This window comes from Mirounga angustirostris, unplaced genomic scaffold (genome assembly GCF_029215605.1).
Source record: "Mirounga angustirostris isolate CCGP_5_RB_7025 unplaced genomic scaffold, mMirAng1.0.hap1 SCAF_11, whole genome shotgun sequence".
Taxonomy (NCBI): Eukaryota; Metazoa; Chordata; class Mammalia; order Carnivora; family Phocidae; genus Mirounga; species Mirounga angustirostris.
This window is the reverse complement of record NW_026991719.1, coordinates 106,145,965-106,163,533: the sequence shown is the minus strand read 5'-3', so window position 1 is coordinate 106,163,533 and position 17,569 is coordinate 106,145,965. Positions and strand designations below refer to the sequence as shown.

Genomic DNA, 17,569 nt, shown 5'->3' with positions numbered 1-17,569 from the left:
AAGCAGACTCCCTGCCGAGCAGGGAGCCCGATGTGGGACTCGATCCCGGGACTCCAGGATCATGACCTGAGCCGAAGGCAGTCGCTTAACCAACTGAGCCACCCAGGCGCCCGAGCTCTGATCATTCTTATCTTCACTCCCCCGCCATCTCTGCAGCACTTTACAGTTATATTTTTTAAAGTAAATATTTACAAAACATGTATTTACATTTTTCCATAGTATGCTTATTTCCCTTCTTTTAATGAACATAAAATATATATGTATAGTTTAACAAATGATTATAAAGTGAGTGCCCATGTAACTTCTCTCCAGGTCAAGAAGTCAAACACTGTTGGGGGGCCTGGCTGGCTCAGTTGGTTAGAGCATGTGACTCTTGATCTCAGGGTCATGAGTTCGAGCCCCATGTTGGGTATAGAGATTACTTAAAAATAAAACCTTTAATAAAAAAAAGAAAAGAAAGCAAACATTGTTAGCAGTTTGGAAGACACCCCCAAACCAGATGCTTTCTCTCTGACCACCCCTTCTTCTTCCACCCAGAATTAAACCAGGGCTGGTATCAAGCCAGCATACTCTGATGAGGTATAAAAGCTTCTGTCTATTTGGATTAGGCAAGGTTTGTGTCATACCAGCTGTTAAAATTTTTGAAGATCATTCCTGTACATAACCACTCTCTTGACTTCTGTGATAATCATTTTGTTGCTTTTCTTTATAGTTTTGCCACTTACAGATGCAGCCATAAATGCCTTTGCCTGTTTTTGAACTTTCTATGAATGACATCATACAGTATTCACTTGTCTTGCTCATTTCACTCAATATTATGTCATGTATGTAGCTGTACATAACTGTCATTTTCATTGATGTGTAATATTTCATTGTATGAACACATCACAATTCATTCATTCTCCTGTTGATGGACATTGGAATGGTTTCAAATATTTGGCTATTATAAATAAAACCTAGTATGGACAGTCTTGTATATGGCTTTTGGTGCACGTATGATTATTTTCTAGGATATGTTATCCTGGTGGAATTACTAGGTCAAAGGTGTTGCAAGTTGGGCTTTCCAGAAACAAAAGCTGAGATGGAGTATTGAGTGCAAGATGTTTATTAGGGACTAACACTTGTGGAAGAAAGGCGAAGGAAGTAGGATTGAGCAGAGGAAGAAGATAAACTGTGATACAAGTCTGACAAAGCTTGAGCTGACTTGGCGTGGAGCTTTGGAACAAGTAGTGCCCATCTGTGTGTTCTGCATCAAACCTCACTTACTCTCCTGCCTTACTCATTCACCTTGGGAAGAGCATGACCTTGGGCAAAGCAACTCTCTGCAGCTAAGGTAGACCCTCAAGGAGCTGGCAGCTGGAGGCTATCTGTTGATGCATTCCCCATACCTGTGCAGAATGTCCTTCCTTGAAGGGGAATCAGAGTGGCATCTCTGTTTCTCTATCACAACTCGTGATAGGGTACATAAGTGTTCCGTTCTAGGTCATAATACCTAACTGGCTTCCAAAGTGGTTGTACAACTTACCCTCTCAGCTGCACTATATGAAAGTTCCTATTGCTTCTCATCCTCGTCAACTCTTGTCATTGTTAATCTTTAAAACATTTTTAGCCATTCTAGTGGATGTGTACCAGTATCTCATTGTGGCTTCAGTTTGCATTTCCCCGATGACTATTGAGGTTAAACACCTCATACGTTTACTGCTTTGTTATGTCTCTTTTATCCACTTGTATTTGTTTTGTCTTCCTTAGATAATGCGCCTTTTTCAGGCAGGAATCAGTGAACACTGCCTGATGTCAATATTTGTATGCCCCTCAACCTAATAATGGTTTTCATATTTTTAAATTGTTCAAAAATCAAGAGAGGAATGATATTCCATTATATGAAATTCAAATTTCAGTGTCCGTAAATAAAGCTTTATTGGAACCCAGCTATTCTCATGTGTTTACCTATTGATTTGGCTGCTTTCATGCTACCACAACAGAGGTTATTGTGACAAAGACCTCAAGGACCAAAAAGTCTGAAATATTTACTATCTGGCCTTTTACAGAAAAAGTTTGCTGATCTCTAGTCTAGGTCACTGGTTCTAAGGTGTGGTCCCTTGGCCAGCAGCATCATTATCACCTGGGAACTTGTTAGAAAGGCAAATTTCGGGGTGCCTGGGTGGCTCAGTCGGTTAAGCATCTGCCTTTGGCTCCAGTCATGATCCCAGGTCCTGGGGTTGAGCCCCACATCGAGCCCCGCATCGAGCCCCGCATCGAGCCCCACATGGAGCCCCACAAGGAGCCCTGTGTCAGGCTCCCTGCTCAGCGGGAAGCCCGCTTCTCCCTCTCCCTCTGCTGCTCCCCCTGCTTGTGCTTTCTCTCGCTCTCTGTCAAATAAATAAATAAAATCTTTAAAAAAAGAGAAAGGCAAATTCCTAGCCATACCCCAAACCTATTCAGAAACTCTGGGAGTGGGGCAAGCCACCTGAATTTTAACAAGCCCTCCAGGTGATGCTGACGTATGTGTTAAAGTTTGAGACCATTGATCTAGGCGCTGGGCAAGGACCTAATCCATTTTCTTTGCGAGCCATCATAGTCCTTCATGTTTTGTTCTACCCATAGTGGGTAAGCTGTAAAAGAGCCTTCAAAAGTGTTCTATAAATATATTTCTATGCATGTGAAATCTGGCCAAAATAGACACCTAGGTCAAAATTAGAGGAGGAAAAGTGGGAGAAACCACAGAGGGCAACATAAAATCTGAAGGATATATGTGGAGGGTGGAGGGCACAATGAAGGCTAGGGAGCCAGCCCCAGTGCCCTCTTCCTTCCACCTCATTTCATGCAGCCTTTTAACAAAGATGAATCAGATATGGTCCCTGTCTCAAGGAGGTCATGTTCTATGTAGGGAAGTGTCCTGATCCTCTTCTCCTTCTTTTACTGCTTCTCTCCAAAACTTACTTTTCAGGAAGTGTAATTGCACCAAATTGCTGACCCTAATAAATGATAATGAACAGAAAAAATTAACTTGGCAGACAACAGTTTTGCTTTATTCTCACTTTAGTTCAGGAATGACTTCCAGACGGACCTTCTCATGTCCTGGCTTTTCCCTTGGTTTAGTCTGCATCACCTTCCTTTTTTTCTTCTTGTTAACGACCATCCATTGAATGCATATTACATGCTAAGACAATGTTAAATGTTTTACATATACTTTTACATTAAATCCTCATAAAGCCACTCTGAGTTAGGTTGTTTTAAAATTGTTATTTTAATTCCAGTTAGTTCTGAGTTACATATTATATCCATTTTAGAGATGCAAATCTGAGGCTCAGAGAAGTTAAATAATTTGGTAGCATTTGAACTCCAAGTCTTTCTGACTCTAGAGCCCAAGTTGGTAATAATTATGCTATTCTGCCTCTAATAATATTCACCATGTGCTTTTAGCAAACCCAATTCAGATTACTTAGCATGTGTTACACGTTTTAGGGCACACTTTGGTGTATAGAATTCCAGGGTGGAAAGTGTTTGAAAAATTGGCTATATCTTTTTTCAGAGCTAGGATTTGTGTGATAATTTTTAAAAGTAGAAAAAACCTTTTACATACAACTTAAAATGATAATGTCAAAAACAGCTCCTTAACCAGGTAACATTATTGTAAATAGCCCAGTAATTTATATTCCTTCTCTTATTTTACACATTAAATAACTGCACTGCACTGTCTCTTTAGTGTGAAACTGTTCTTTCCCTTTTTTGCCTCATCCTGTCTACTAGTTCCTACTCCATCTGTTAGGGATTATTTCAACCTGTGTACTTTTGAGCAATATTTTTCAATTAATCTTTTAAAATGTTACTTATTCATTATATAAGTATAAACACCTTCATCAAGGAAAATTAGAAATAATAAAGGGACAAAAATAAGAAAAAAAGTCACCCATAATCCCACCACCTTGCTACAACTACTGTTAACATTTGGAGTAGAACCTTTAAGACCTTTTCCTTTGTGGAACTCTATTTGTGTAAACAGTTTCTTTCTTCCTTTCTTTCTTGCTTTTCAAAAATGGGATCATTCTATTTTGTTGCTTGCCTTTTTTCACTCAACAATATATTAGGGGCCTCTGTGATCATGACTGCAAAGGAACAGGGAGCAAGGTCACAAATTGGCTCTTACACAATTGGCCTAGAAGAGAGACATCTATTCTACTCCTATCCTATTTGGCAGAATTTGTCATATTGACTTGCCTTGATGAAAACGACCTAGGAAATGAGGGGAGACACATGATTATATAATGTGGAGCTATAAAAAGTCTGAGAAAGACTACTAATCTAATATGGAGTGATCTCCACTATATGTGGAGAACCTGACATAGCCAGGTTTTGGTGTAAAAATGGGAAATACAACCAAAAAGAATACTGAAGTGGCTACTTGTTGGGAGCAGGAAAAAGATAAGGCAGTGTTGTAGTAGAGATTCTATGAGTATATATTTAAACATAATTTCGACTGTTGAGACTCAAATACTTAATTTTTTTCAAATACTTTATATACACATAATGAAACAAATAAAATGAAAAACTTGAAAAACGGAAAACAAAAGATCTATTAGCAGCATATTTCCATGCCAACAGATACGTACTTCCATAATCATCCATAATGATTGTATAGTATTCCATTTATGGATGTTTTGTACAACATTTTGCGAACACTTCCTCTTGCACATTTACGTTGTTTCAGTTAGGTTTTCCCTGACCCTGCACTGTGTCCTGAGTCCCATTACTCTTCTGAGAATTTACTTTGGGTACAAGCCATGCAAGAATCCCAAGTTATTCTCTAACCTCCACCTTACAGCAACTTTTCTGTGGAACTAAAGCAATTATCTGGCTGTGCATACTACCAGAGCCTGAAGAGTGACAGTGTCTCCTCATAAATCCAGAGGGAACACTATGGAGACAGATGGCAGAAATATTTTTAGTAATTTTCTCAATATGATTTCTATTGTCAAGCAGGAAGCCCCGTGAAGAACAGAGAACTTAATAAAGGTGAAGTGGAAAGATGAAGTTTGGAGCCAGCCGGTCTGGGATTTGAATCTGGCTTTTGTCACTAGCTGTGAGACCTTAGATGAGCTATGTAGCCTCAGTCTCCATTTTCTGATCTGTAAAATAGGGATCATAACATTTATTTCATAAAATTACCAGGAGGATTAGCAATATCATATGTCAGGAACCTAGCACAGTGCTAGATGCAATAGTGGGTGCTGAAAAAATGGTTGATGCATACTAGCCATTACGATTACCTTTTCCTTAATATACAGAGCACCAAGGAAATACCACATTTTCAAAAATGCCACTATCATACATGTCTTCAAGAAGAATGGTGAGAAAGTTTACTGCTGTGAACAGAATTGTTACTATAGTTGTAAGCAAGATACTGTGACCAGAATCCTTTGTACCAGCTTCTGAAGAACATTGATAAGTGGGATCACAATGTAGTTTTAAGTCATACTGTGGTTTCAGTGATAAATTCCAGATACAGGATAAGAAAATGAACACCAAGTCTTTGACCTTGCCTTCATGAACTTTATAAAAGTACTTAATACCACCACTGCACACGCATTCTGGCAGCTACTGAATTTGGCTATACAAAATGACTATGGAATAACTTCTGCAATAGTCACAATCTGCCAAAATGGATGTATTGTTCAGTAGACTAAGATTGGTCGAGGTTCTCAAATATAGCTCCAAGGTCCTCTATAAAATTTTGCTTTATTCTCCTACCTTACTGGAGTATAGCAATTAAAGACCATTTCAAATGAAAAGACAAAATAGGAGGAAGTAGTAGCAGATAGAGCAAGGTGTTGAGTAGGTTCAGAAATGAGGTGACTCTTGTTGAACAAAGTCTACAGATCATGAATTTTAGGCAGATTTGCAAATAAGGATAGCACATGCTCTGTAAATAGCAGCTGTTGCCACAAGCCAAAGGGCAATATTTACATGAATCCTGAAGCAAGGTCTATGGACCAAGCATTGACCTTTCCAGCCAAACTCATTACTTGGTAGCACTTTCATCCACGTCATCCTGAAAAAGTAAGGATCACATTATACATACATGGAAAATTGCCAACATACAAATATGTTCTGTCCCCCATATTAATTTCTAAATTATTTTTTTGGAACTTGGAATACATTTCCACAGAAAAGGTATTATAAAGGGATGTGAGTTTCCCAGATGTCCTCACAAAATGCATTTAGCCCACAATGTAACCCAAATACCCTACACTGGCAATGAGAAATACAATGTAACAAAGAATCTTCACTAGCAGGAACACAGAGTACAAAACAAGTATTTACTGACCCCCTTTTCCTTTGAAGCCCCAGGCAAGGAAAGGGGAATTCTATCCTCTTATAGCTATAGTTTGGTGAAAAAGAAATCTTCCATTCTGCTTGTCTAGGAGGATCCTTCTCAAGTCAGGTGGATGCATGCATTGCAGCATCCTTTGCTTTCAGTCCTTCCTGAACGGAATTCCCCACCAAACGACTTTTAATGACTGAGGAGACAGAACAGGTGGTGGGGAAGGGGTAGGACGTCTAACTGGAAGTCTCAAGCTTTTATTTGGAGACAGTTCAAACTCTGTAGCTCATTCCTTAATACGTCTGCACGTTTAATAGAAAAAATAGTGTTTCAAGTGATCAGTTAAGTGACTTAATTCCGTCTCACGTTTTGACTAAGGTTGACGCTCCAGAAATATGAACCATTGTTATACTGAGACTCCCTATACCCATTGCATAGTACACAGGTGTACTTCAGGATGGGAAACAAGGGCAAATGATAAGAACATAATGAAAGTAAAATCAGAGCAAAGCTAGCACCACCAGTCTCAGTGGCACACTCCTTCAGTCACCAGTGTCTTGCTCTTTTCCTCTAAACACTTCTCTGTGTTTCTGTGTAAAACCAGTCCCTGGACAGGATCTCACACTCCTTCACACTAAGGTGTAAATGACCAATAGTAGCTAAAATGTCACAAGGGTTTTGCATACCAGGGAGTGGCAGCTTTAAAACAAAAAGGATTTAGGCTACTATCTCCAGGAAAAAGAGATTTGGGGGGCAATTGTGTGCCTTCCTTCCATTCACAGAAATCATAGTTGATTTTAGTTGGTAATTTAGGAAGGTGTGTTGAGGGAAAGTAATCATTTCTTTACTCTTTGAAAAGCATTTGCTTCACTTTGGAAATTGCAGATTTTGTGATTGTTGTTTGGTCTACTGTTTTTGGCATGTTTTGCTGTCTTTCCTCCCTAATGACTGAATTTAAAAACTAAGATGTAAATCTTCCCATAATTGATCAAAATAAATAGTGAGAAATAAAAACAATAATATTTAATAATTGACATTGCATACTGTCCCACCCTTTACAAAATGCTTTTATATCCATAATCATGCATATTATTGGTATTTAATTACTACTTAATAACAGAGGTACAAAAAGAACACGCACCAAAAAACTCACAGTAATTCAATCCAATTACAAATATTGGGTACCTACCATGATTTGCCCCAGGTTCTGTGAGTCCCTTGACCTTGTCTCCCTGCAGGAGTTTTAAAATTCAGTGGTGAAGGCAAAAGGCAAAAGAAGGGCCCCTGCACATTGGCCATCTGAGAAGTATCAGAGTTGCAAATAGAGCAATATACATAAAACCCTAGAGTCATGCTTTGCCTTGTAAGAGAATGTTTGCAGCTGCAATCAGGAGATTCAAGGAGTGCTTCTCCTTCTGCAGAATTTACAAAGGTGGGAATAGCACCACCAATCCCCCTTTCGAGATCTGGGAAAGGGCAGTCCCCAGAGGGGTTCTGGGCTTTGCAAATGGTGAGAAAGACCTTTTGCAGTGCAGTTACAAGCAGAGGAAAAGTTCTTTGTGCAAGAAGGGGAGAGCGCCCTGAGGTACAAAGAGCAGATTTAAGGGAAAGAGGATTCCTTCTGCACACATCTGCGAGGGGAGCTCAGGCTGACTGTTGGGGGCGTGTGGGAAAGGAGATTTTTAGGGAGCCGCGGGCTTGTGGGTTCCCGCCTCTACCCCAGTCCGCGCCCCACACTCAGGCAACAGTTGGTCGTGCGGGGCCGGCCCGGGCTCTGGGTGGGGAGGGGGAGTCTCGCGATCGTTGAGGGGGGGTGGAGGAAGGGGGGAGGGTGACGGGGGGGAGGCCATGACGTAGGGTGGGTGGACGGAAGTGGGGCAGGGTTGAGGGTTATTTAAAGAAGGGGGGGCTGAGCGAAGGGGTTGGAAGCGGAGTGATTCCCCACCCCTGCTCCATCTAGCTCTTTCCAGTGCAGCCACTGCCGCCGCCCAGGAGCCCTCGTCCCCTTCCTCGTCCCCCTTCTCGTTCCCGCTCCAACGCCATGGAGCCGGACTCCGCTGCAGTGGCAGCCGCCGTGGCAGCCGCTAATGCGACCGCCACAATCGTGGTCATAGAGGACGAGCAGCCGGGGCCATCCACCTCTAAGGAGGAGGGAGCGGCCGCCGCAGCCACCGAAGCCACCGTGGCCACGGAGAAGAGCGAGAAGAAGAAGGAGGTAAATAGGAAGGGGGTGTGTGTGTGTGTGTGTATTTGGTGAACAAATTCTGAGCCGGGCCCCTCCGAGGGGCCCAAGCCCTGACCTTTCGGCGCCGACAGGTACCGGCGGAGCTCCACGGGGATGGGGGCCGAGGGCGCGCTGGGGGTGGGGGACGGCGGAACAGTCTAGCATTCGCTCCCCTCCCCCTTTCCTCCTTGCCGCCTGGAGGGCGGGGGCGGGGCTGGGCGCGGCGCGGGGTGGAGGGTGCCCGTTATCCCGGGAGTTGGGGGCTTTGGAGCCCCTGGACAGCCCCCGGCCCCATTCACATTCCCGGAACTGGGGTAACAGGGTGGGGGATGGGGCTGTGCAGGAAAAAGCCTCCGCCTCTCCCTCTCCTCTCGTTCGCTCCCTCTCCCCCCCCTTCCCGTCGGCCTCTGCCTGGGAAATCTGGGCCCTTCAATCCCACACCCGCGCAAAAGGGGTTCTGCTGGGGCTTATTTTTTTAAATTTGAATTTTAAGGTGCTGGTGGTTGGGAGGAGGAGGACGATAGGAGAGACTTGTTTTTTTGAATGACAATGTCGGCCTTTTAGGTGGCAGCAAAAAAATCATCCCTTGTTCGTTTGGTCCCGCCTGCTGAAGCGGGGGTGTCACCCCGAGAAAATGAGCTCTCCGCGTCCTACCCGCCCCCCCCCGCCCGCCATCCAAACCCCAAACTGAGGAATCGTGGACGCTGGCTTAGGAAAATTTCCAACGTGTGCACCCTCACCCTCTCCTGCCCCGCCCCCGACGGTATAGTGTTTCACTCTGGGGCCACCCAAATGGTCCCCCAATGGGGCCCCAAGCCTTCCAGGCTTCCGCCTCCCTCTCCTAGTGGGCGCTGCTGGCTCCTGGACACACGCAGGGCTTTTTATTTTTATTTTTATTTTTCTTTAACCCAGCGTCGATAAGATGAACTGCTAACATACATAAGGGGACCGCTCAGATACCTTATTAAAGCCAAATCTAGAAAATATGTATTATCTCCATAAGGCATCTCTCATATGGACCAAGACATGCAAATGAAACTATGAAACACGTTCAAAATTTGAAATGAAAAATAGGATGGGACATAAGGATTGTTGATGTATAATAAAATTGTAGAATGCTTTTATGGGTGGATTTTTTTCCATTTACGAGTAGACCTATCACAATTAAAAAAAAATGGTAGGTAATTAAAATTATGCTTTAGAGATCTCAAGTGGCTTTGTCTGAATCATTACCTGATATCATACGACCAAATGAAAAGCTTTTGAGGGAAATTAACAGCTTTTGCCATGCATTAATTTTAAATGCAGCAGTTGTTTAAGTGACATTTTACTGTTACAAGGTTGACTAAACAGAAAGACAATTGTAGTGCTAAGTGAAAACCGTAGAAAACATGCACATTTTAAGATCTTTGTGGTACTTGGATCAGTGAGACAATATTGTAAAGATGGGTCAAATACCAAGTATCAATATAAAATCAAATATTGGGGAATTCAGACATGAGTCTAGGTGCCTTTTATTCCCTAGACTGGGCAAATGTAAGGGCTAAACTATCTTTTTATGGCAGTGTGAATTTTTTGAATTGTGAAAAGATTGGGAATTAATAAAAAACCTATGTAACAAACACTGAATTGATACATAGCTATTCATGAATTCTGTAACTTCATCAGAAATTGCCTAATAATACCTCATTTGTCTGCTCAGCATAGGGAAATGAGGTGTTGCATGGCAGGAACTTTTTGAATACCTGAAGTTTATTACTCTAGTCACCGCATCTTTTTTATTTTTCCTGAAAAATCTAAAGAGTACCAAACCATCTACTTAAGTTCTTTCATTTGTGTCATTCCTTCAAATAAAGTAATTTGGCACCCCCCCCCCCCCCCCCCGCCAAATCTAAATACATCACTCCCTTGACTCCTTAAGTGATGTACTGAAAGTGCAGATTAACGTGTTCCTCATGTTCATTAGTTGTTGTACTCTGGAAGTGATACAAAGGCATTTGAGGTGCTGTTTCCCCTCAAATAACCACTTCCCAGACAGTTCCAGTATTGTGTTGATTTTCTTAATGATTTTTCTCTCTCCTTCTTCAATTGTCAGGCTGTTAGCTATCATTTTTTACTACTTTCATCAGAAAGAATTTATAATAAAGGACATAGATGTTATAAAACCATAAAACCATTTAAAACAACTGTAAAAATACAAAAAGACAAAAGTACAAGTGATGCAGGCAGAGGGAAGTAATCACACCAATAGTAAGGAAAAGGGATGTTATTGCGGTGGAACTCATGTTGTAGTCCTGGGCTTCTGCCATCCCTTCCTGCTGTTTACATTGTCCCTTCTTCTAGTGGTCTTTCCCATGTCATTTGCTGCTGCTTTTCTCTGTAGTATGGCAAGCCAGATTATCGAACTTGCTAGAATTGTGTATCAGATAAAAGAAAATTGGCTCTGAAGAAGAGCATTTTGTGATGCATAATTAGTAGATTGACTTGTGACATTCAGCGACAGAAAGGTATTTTTGCTTGTCTTCTGGTTCTTGAACTTACTTGGGTTCAAGTGATAGTTGGATAACCTAACACTGGAAGTTGGAGTTGGTATTTTTGGTAATGAAAACATCAAGAAAGAGGTCATGGTCTTGAAGACAGGGCATCCTGATGACCTTGTGCTGTATTCTCTTGGCATCTAAACTACCAGATAATAAAATCTATAAGAAATTGGGGTGCGTGGGTGGCTCAGTCGTTAAGCGTCTGCCTTCGGCTCAGGTCATGATCCCAGAGTCCTGGGATCGAGCCCCGCGTCGGGCTCCCTGCTCAGCGGGGAGTCTGCTTCTCTCTCTCCCTCTGTCTACCACTCTGCCTACTTGTGTTCTCTCTGTCAAATAAATAAATAAAATCCTAAAAAAAAATCTATAAGAAATTCATTAGAATATCTTAGTCACTTTTTATCTTGTGTGAGAAGTGTATTTTTGAAAATATACAAAGGAGAAGGTTTAGAAGGTAGGTGTTTTAAAATTTGTTGTGGAAGATAGTGCCAATTAAGTAATTACCCACAGCTTTTAATAGCACTGCTCAAGATTAGGAATTTTAATCAGCATATAATTAAATTTTATGGTATTCTACCACAAGGTAGGCAAGAGTATTGAGTGAAATTTTTTCTAATTAAAGCTTTAATTTTTCCATAAGTAAAATCTATGTCCCACATTATTAGATATACACTTGTGTATATGAGGGGAAGTAATTTTGACTGTTTTGAAAGCTAGAAAGCTACATATAGCTTTTCAGGTAATGATAAAGGTGTGATTTTTTTTTTTTTACCCAATTTTCCTTTACTTGTTGCTTTGAAAATAAAATCAGATTTATAGTATATGTGACAGTTTGAAAGTGTGGGATTGAGAGAATTTTAGCAGTTTTCTATTCTTGCCCATCCAGGATTACATTCAAAACATCCCACATAGATGATATATACATATGAGGTGCTTAAGTCAAGATGGCTATTATTTGGGTTAAGAATAACTGAACAGTATCTGATCAGTGCTTCAAAGTAGAACCCTGACAAGGGTCAAATTCCATAATCTTCGTTTGGATTTTCTCAAATTAGAAATTTCAGTAAATGTTGGTAGACATACTCATGAACTATCGGAGTCATGTCTTTTTTTTTTTTTTAAAGATTTTATTTATTTGACAGAGACACAGCAAGAGAGGGAACACAAGCAGGGGGAGTGGGAGAGGCAGGCCTCCCGCAGAGCAGGGAGCCCGATGTGGGGCTCAATCCCAGGACCCCGGTCTCATGACCTGAGCCAAAGGCAGACGCTCAACGACTGAGCCACCCCGGGGTCCTGTCTTTCTTATGTTTAAGATCACATTCTGTTGTTGATTTAGGACCTAAGTTTTCAGAAACTGGTTGACAAAAGCCATGATAAAATGGACATAATTTCTTTAGTTTTCACAAACATTTGTGTTTTGACTTGTACAAAGTCTGTGTTAAAAATGAAATACTCTTGGCTCTGGTACTAAGGTGTAGATTTGTGTTTTTATTATTTTATTTCTCCATTTCTTACAGGGAAGGAGGTATATTTTATATGCCTATTTATATTTACAAGTACAAGCTTATCTTTACTAAGGATGGCATTCATGAAATCACCCTCCAGATAATTTCAGTATTTTTAAGAAGCTGATTTATGCCAGTTTTCACTAAATTACAACTTTTTAAATATCAACGGTTAATAGTTGATAGCATTGAGAAACTGCTTCTACAAAATGTTTATGTAATATGGTTTAAAATACTTTTCTTTCCAGTTGGAGAAAATTAACATAAATCAAAAGTTTGAAACTGTACTGTTTTATTATTTAAATAGAAATGAACACATTGCATTATATAAAAAAGTTTAAATGTTCTGATTAGAATATGAAAACAATAAAAAGTGTCTTTTCAGGAACAGAAACCACAGTCTTCTTCTGAAAGTCTGGCTTATTTCCATTACATAAAGAAGTGTTTCTGAGAATTAATATTTACTTTCCTTGAATTTTTTGGTTTGTGATTGATAATATTAGCATATTCTAGATTTTAAATCTTCTATTCAATGGTTATATGCTTTTTTATGCTTTAAATTAAAAAATAGGTGAAAAGGCTTGATGTTTCACCTTTTGGTGTTTATTTTAATTAATGTTATTTCTCTGGTCTTAAGAATTCAGATTTTTTTATTGGACCTCAGGTGCACAGAACTGGATTAATTATAAGCCCTGCTTCATGACATGCTCTCATCATTGGTCTATGTGTGGCCCATGTTCATTTATTTATTTAGTATTTAATTACTTTTTACTTTCTTCAAATGAAAATGTTGACCACTTTTAAGATATTGCTTTGTAATTTGATGGCTTATTTTTTTTTTTTTTTGTAATTCTAGAAAAATGTTTCTTTGTTTCAACTCAAACTTGCTGCTAAAGCTTCTAAATCTGAAAAGGAAATGGACCCAGAATATGAAGAGAAAATGGTAAATATATTCTTGGGTAGGATAGTGAATACTGTAGTTGATTTTTTTCTTATTGAAGTATAGTTGTTACTTAATCTTACATTAGTTTCACCGTAGTTGATTTTTACAGAGGAGATGTGAAAAACTGAAAAAATTCATGTGTGTGTATAATGAATACAGGATCATAGATTTTAGAATTGGAAAGTAATTTAATATATAATCAGTCATAATAGATTTTTAAAAAAATATTTTTTTTATTTGAGAGACAGCACAAGCCAGCGGGAGGGGCAGAGGCAGAGGGAGAAGGACAAGCAGACTTCCTGCTGACTGGGGAGCCTAATGCGGGACTCGGGGCTCGAGGCTTGATCCCAGGACTCCGAGATCATGATCTGAGCCAAAGTCAGATGCCCAACCCACTGGGCTACCCAGGCAGCCTCATCATAGTAGATTTTGTTGAATAAATGAATCTCTTTGTTTTCAGATGAGAAAATAAGGATCAGAGAAACTATATGGAATAGTTGGGAACAGAAGTCATATCTCTACACTTTTGTTCAGTGCTCTTTATCCCATAATAAGATTTTTTTTTTAAATCTCTCTCTCTTTTTTTAAAGATTTTATTTATTTATCTGAGAGAGAGAATGGGAGACAGAGAGCATGAGAGGGGGAGGGTCAGAGGGAGAAGCAGACTCCCCGCCGAGCAGGAAGCCCGGGACTCAATCCCGGGACTCCAGAATAATGACCTGAGCCGAAGGCAGTTGCTTAACCAACTGAGCCACCCAGGCGCCCCCCATGATAAGATTTTTAAAAAGATTTTATTTATTTGTGAGAGAGTGTAAGAGAGAGTGTGAGGGGGGTGGAGGAGGGAGAGGGCGAGGGAGAAGCAGACTCCCTGCTGAGCAGAGAGCCCAATCCGCCATTCGCCTCGATCCCAGGATCCTGGGATGATGACCCGAGCCAAAGACAGACGCTTAAGTGACTGAGCCACACAGCTGCCCTTAAGATGTTTTTTTTTAAAGATTTATTTATTTATTTGACGGAGGGGGAGAGGGAGAAGGAGAGAATCCTCAAGCAGATTTCCTGCTGAGTCCAGAGCCCAGTGTGGGGCCCCATCCCAGGACCCTGAGATCATGACCTGAGCCGAAATCAAGAGTTGGACACTTAACTGATTGAGCCACCCAGGTGCCCCAGATTTTCTTTTCTTTTTCTTTCTTTTTTTTTTTTTTTTAAGATTTATCCATTTATTTGAGAGAACAAGGCGCACAAGCAAGCTGGGGGAGGGGTAAAGGGAGAGGAGGAGAGAGAATCCTCAAGCAGACTCCCCACTGAGTACAGAGCCCAGAGTCCAGACTCGGGGGCTGGATCTCAGGACCCCAAGATCACAACCCAAGCCAAAACCAAGAGTCAGATGTTCAACTGACTGAGCCACCCTGCCACTTCCATCATAAGATGTTTTATGCTAAAAATAAAAATATTGGCTGAAAGAAAGCAGGTCGCAGAGCCAGACTGATATTTTTTTCTTCCTCTCTTCTTGCTTTGAATATATTAATGAATGTTACGCATTGTAAAACATAATATAGTAACACATTTTCTGGAGGACATTTGCCTGGTACCTGGAAATATTACATATTTAAGCAGTATAATCTCAGTGATGCCCACCTACTGCTTTGCCATATATTTAATTTAATTTTTCATTTTAAAAAAATTTTTATTCACTAAAATCCATATTTTAGTTTTCATTTTAGTTGGAACTGAACTTTTTTGTTGAGGGGTTGTTTTTGCAGTAATATTATAAAAATGAGTAGAGATGAAGTATATTTTTTGGCTGCTCATAGTGATTTTACCAAAATCCATGCCTAAATGTCTAAGGTCACATCTAACGCAGACAGTTAATGTTTTAACAACTCTAAAAACAACATTCCAGTGAGGATAACATAAAATGGAAAAGTTTTGGCCTCCTTCCAATTTCTGGTCTGAATATATTTGTCTAATTCTTGTGTTTATGTTAATGAACTCTTGTACGTTTCTGGTGTTATTAATTATGCAACCTTCATTAGCAATCAAATATTCTCTACCCTGTGGTCAGAAAGTGATTGGGAATTAAAAAATAATTTTCATTTTTTTCTTTATCTAGAATGATGTATACATCTTTTGGTCTTCTAAGATTTTTTAGTGAAGTTTTATTTCACTAATGTGGTATAAGTTTTATGTCCTTTTACAATTTATTGAGAAATTATAATACATACCAATTTTTTTTAATACATACCAATTTTTAATAGTTAATATACATTAACTGTTTTACTTACGTGTGTGTATATATTTTTCCTCCAAATCCTGCTCACTTTGGAGACATACTTTTTATATTATTAGCATAAAGTGCAATTTTCCAGGGGCACCTGGGTGGCTCAGTCAGTTAAGTGTTTGACTTTGGCTCAGGACATGATCTCGGGGCCCTGGGATCAAGCCCCACATCGGGCTTTGTGCTTGGCGGGGAGTCTGCTTGTCCTTCTGCCCTTTTCCCCACTCTTGCACTCTCTTTCTCTCTCTCTCAAATAAATAAAATCTTTAAAAAAGTGCAATTTTCCAGATCATTGTAATTGAAGAGAGAAATATTTATTACATTATTGTACCACACATTCACAATATTTTGAGAGAGGATGACACTGTATTCTAAGATGTTAATAATTATTCCTAGATGCAACTTGAAAATTCTTAAGAGTTCAGTTTATGGTATATGTATATCATAGCTAATAATTTATATTTCTGTATTTAGGATATATTATATATTATGATGCTTTATTTTGTTCACTAGGAAAAGAAAATTGTTATGTTTTGGGAAGAGGATTTGCTTTTTGGCCCTGACTCTTTTTTTTTTTTTTTAAGATTTTATTTATTTATTTGAGAGAGAATGAGAGAGAGTGAGCACATGAGAGGGGGGAGGGTCAGAGGGAGAAGCAGACTCCCTGCCGAGCAGGGAGCCTGATGCGGGACTCGATCCGGGACTCCAGGATCATGACCTGAGCCGAAGGCAGTCGCTTAACCAAGTGAGCCACCCAGGCGCCCCTTGGCCCTGACTCTTTAAGCAGGGTACTTTTTATTGGGGCATTTACTGCTTTTAAATCACTTGGCTTCTATTCAAACTATCTGAAAATGCCATTTTCAAATTCTGCTTACTAGCTGTGGGAACTTGGGCAAGTTAGTTACCCTCTCCGTGCTTTACTTTTATCATCTGTAAAATGGAGAGAATATTAGTACCCACCTCATAAGTTTACGAAGAGAATTAAATGAGTTAGTATGTTTAAAGTGCTTAGAACATAGTACAAAGTAGAAGGGCAATATAAGTCTTTGTTAAATAACCTTGAATACGAAAGAAAATCATTACTTTTTCTTTTGTTTCGTACATTAGAAAGCAGACCGAGCAAAGAGATTTGAATTTTTATTAAAGCAGACAGAACTTTTTGCACATTTCATTCAACCTTCAGCACAGAAATCTCCAACATCTCCTCTGAACATGAAATTGGGACGTCCTCGAATAAAGAAAGATGACAAGCAGACCTTAATTTCTGCTGGAGAGTACGTTGGCATCTCTCTCTACTTTATTCCCTCTCTTCCTCCTGTCCCCACCTCTCCCTCCTCTTATATTCTCATTCCCTTTTTACTTACTCAGTATAATTCTGTATTAAAAAAATAAGGTTATTGTCAGTGTAAGTAAGTTTTGGAAGCAACTATTTTTTCTCACTAGAAATCAATAAAAATGTACGCTGGTTCTACCAACTTCTAAGCAAGACCTTAGATAACCCATTTTTTTTTCATGACAGACATTAGCAATGTGTAGTGACTTAACTGACAGCTTAGCATTTGGGTTGAATATAAAGGTATTTGTTTTCATTTCAGCTACCGCCACAGGCGCACAGAACAAGAAGAAGATGAAGAGCTACTCTCAGAGAGTCGGAAAACATCTAATGTGTGTGTTAGATTTGAGGTGTCACCTTCATGTAAGTATCTTATTATGTTGGTATTTTTTTTCCAATTTGGTTTTAGAAAAATTATATACTTGATTAT

General features: G+C 39.8%; 1 protein-coding gene and 1 non-coding gene across 13 annotated transcripts in view; both read left to right on the top strand.

Annotated features, from left to right (window-relative positions):
- The first annotated feature begins 338 nt into the window (after window positions 1-338).
- On the top strand, window positions 339-412 carry TRNAK-CUU (transfer RNA lysine (anticodon CUU)). The gene has a single exon. It is a non-coding gene; the product is annotated as a tRNA-Lys (tRNA).
- Window positions 413-8,209: 7,797 nt separating this feature from the next.
- SMARCA1 (SWI/SNF related, matrix associated, actin dependent regulator of chromatin, subfamily a, member 1) overlaps window positions 8,210-17,569 on the top strand; it is a 786,408-nt gene continuing 777,048 nt past the window's right edge. For all 12 annotated transcript variants that reach the window (XR_010406252.1, XR_010406253.1, XR_010406251.1 and 9 more), the window contains exons 1-4: window positions 8,210-8,537; window positions 13,445-13,531; window positions 16,914-17,080; window positions 17,402-17,502. Coding sequence is in view for 7 of the 12 variants with exons in the window: in XM_054509138.2 (XP_054365113.1) it covers window positions 8,364-8,537; window positions 13,445-13,531; window positions 16,914-17,080; window positions 17,402-17,502 (529 nt within the window). In the remaining 5 variants the exon portion in view is untranslated. The remainder of the gene's footprint in view (window positions 8,538-13,444; window positions 13,532-16,913; window positions 17,081-17,401; window positions 17,503-17,569) is intronic.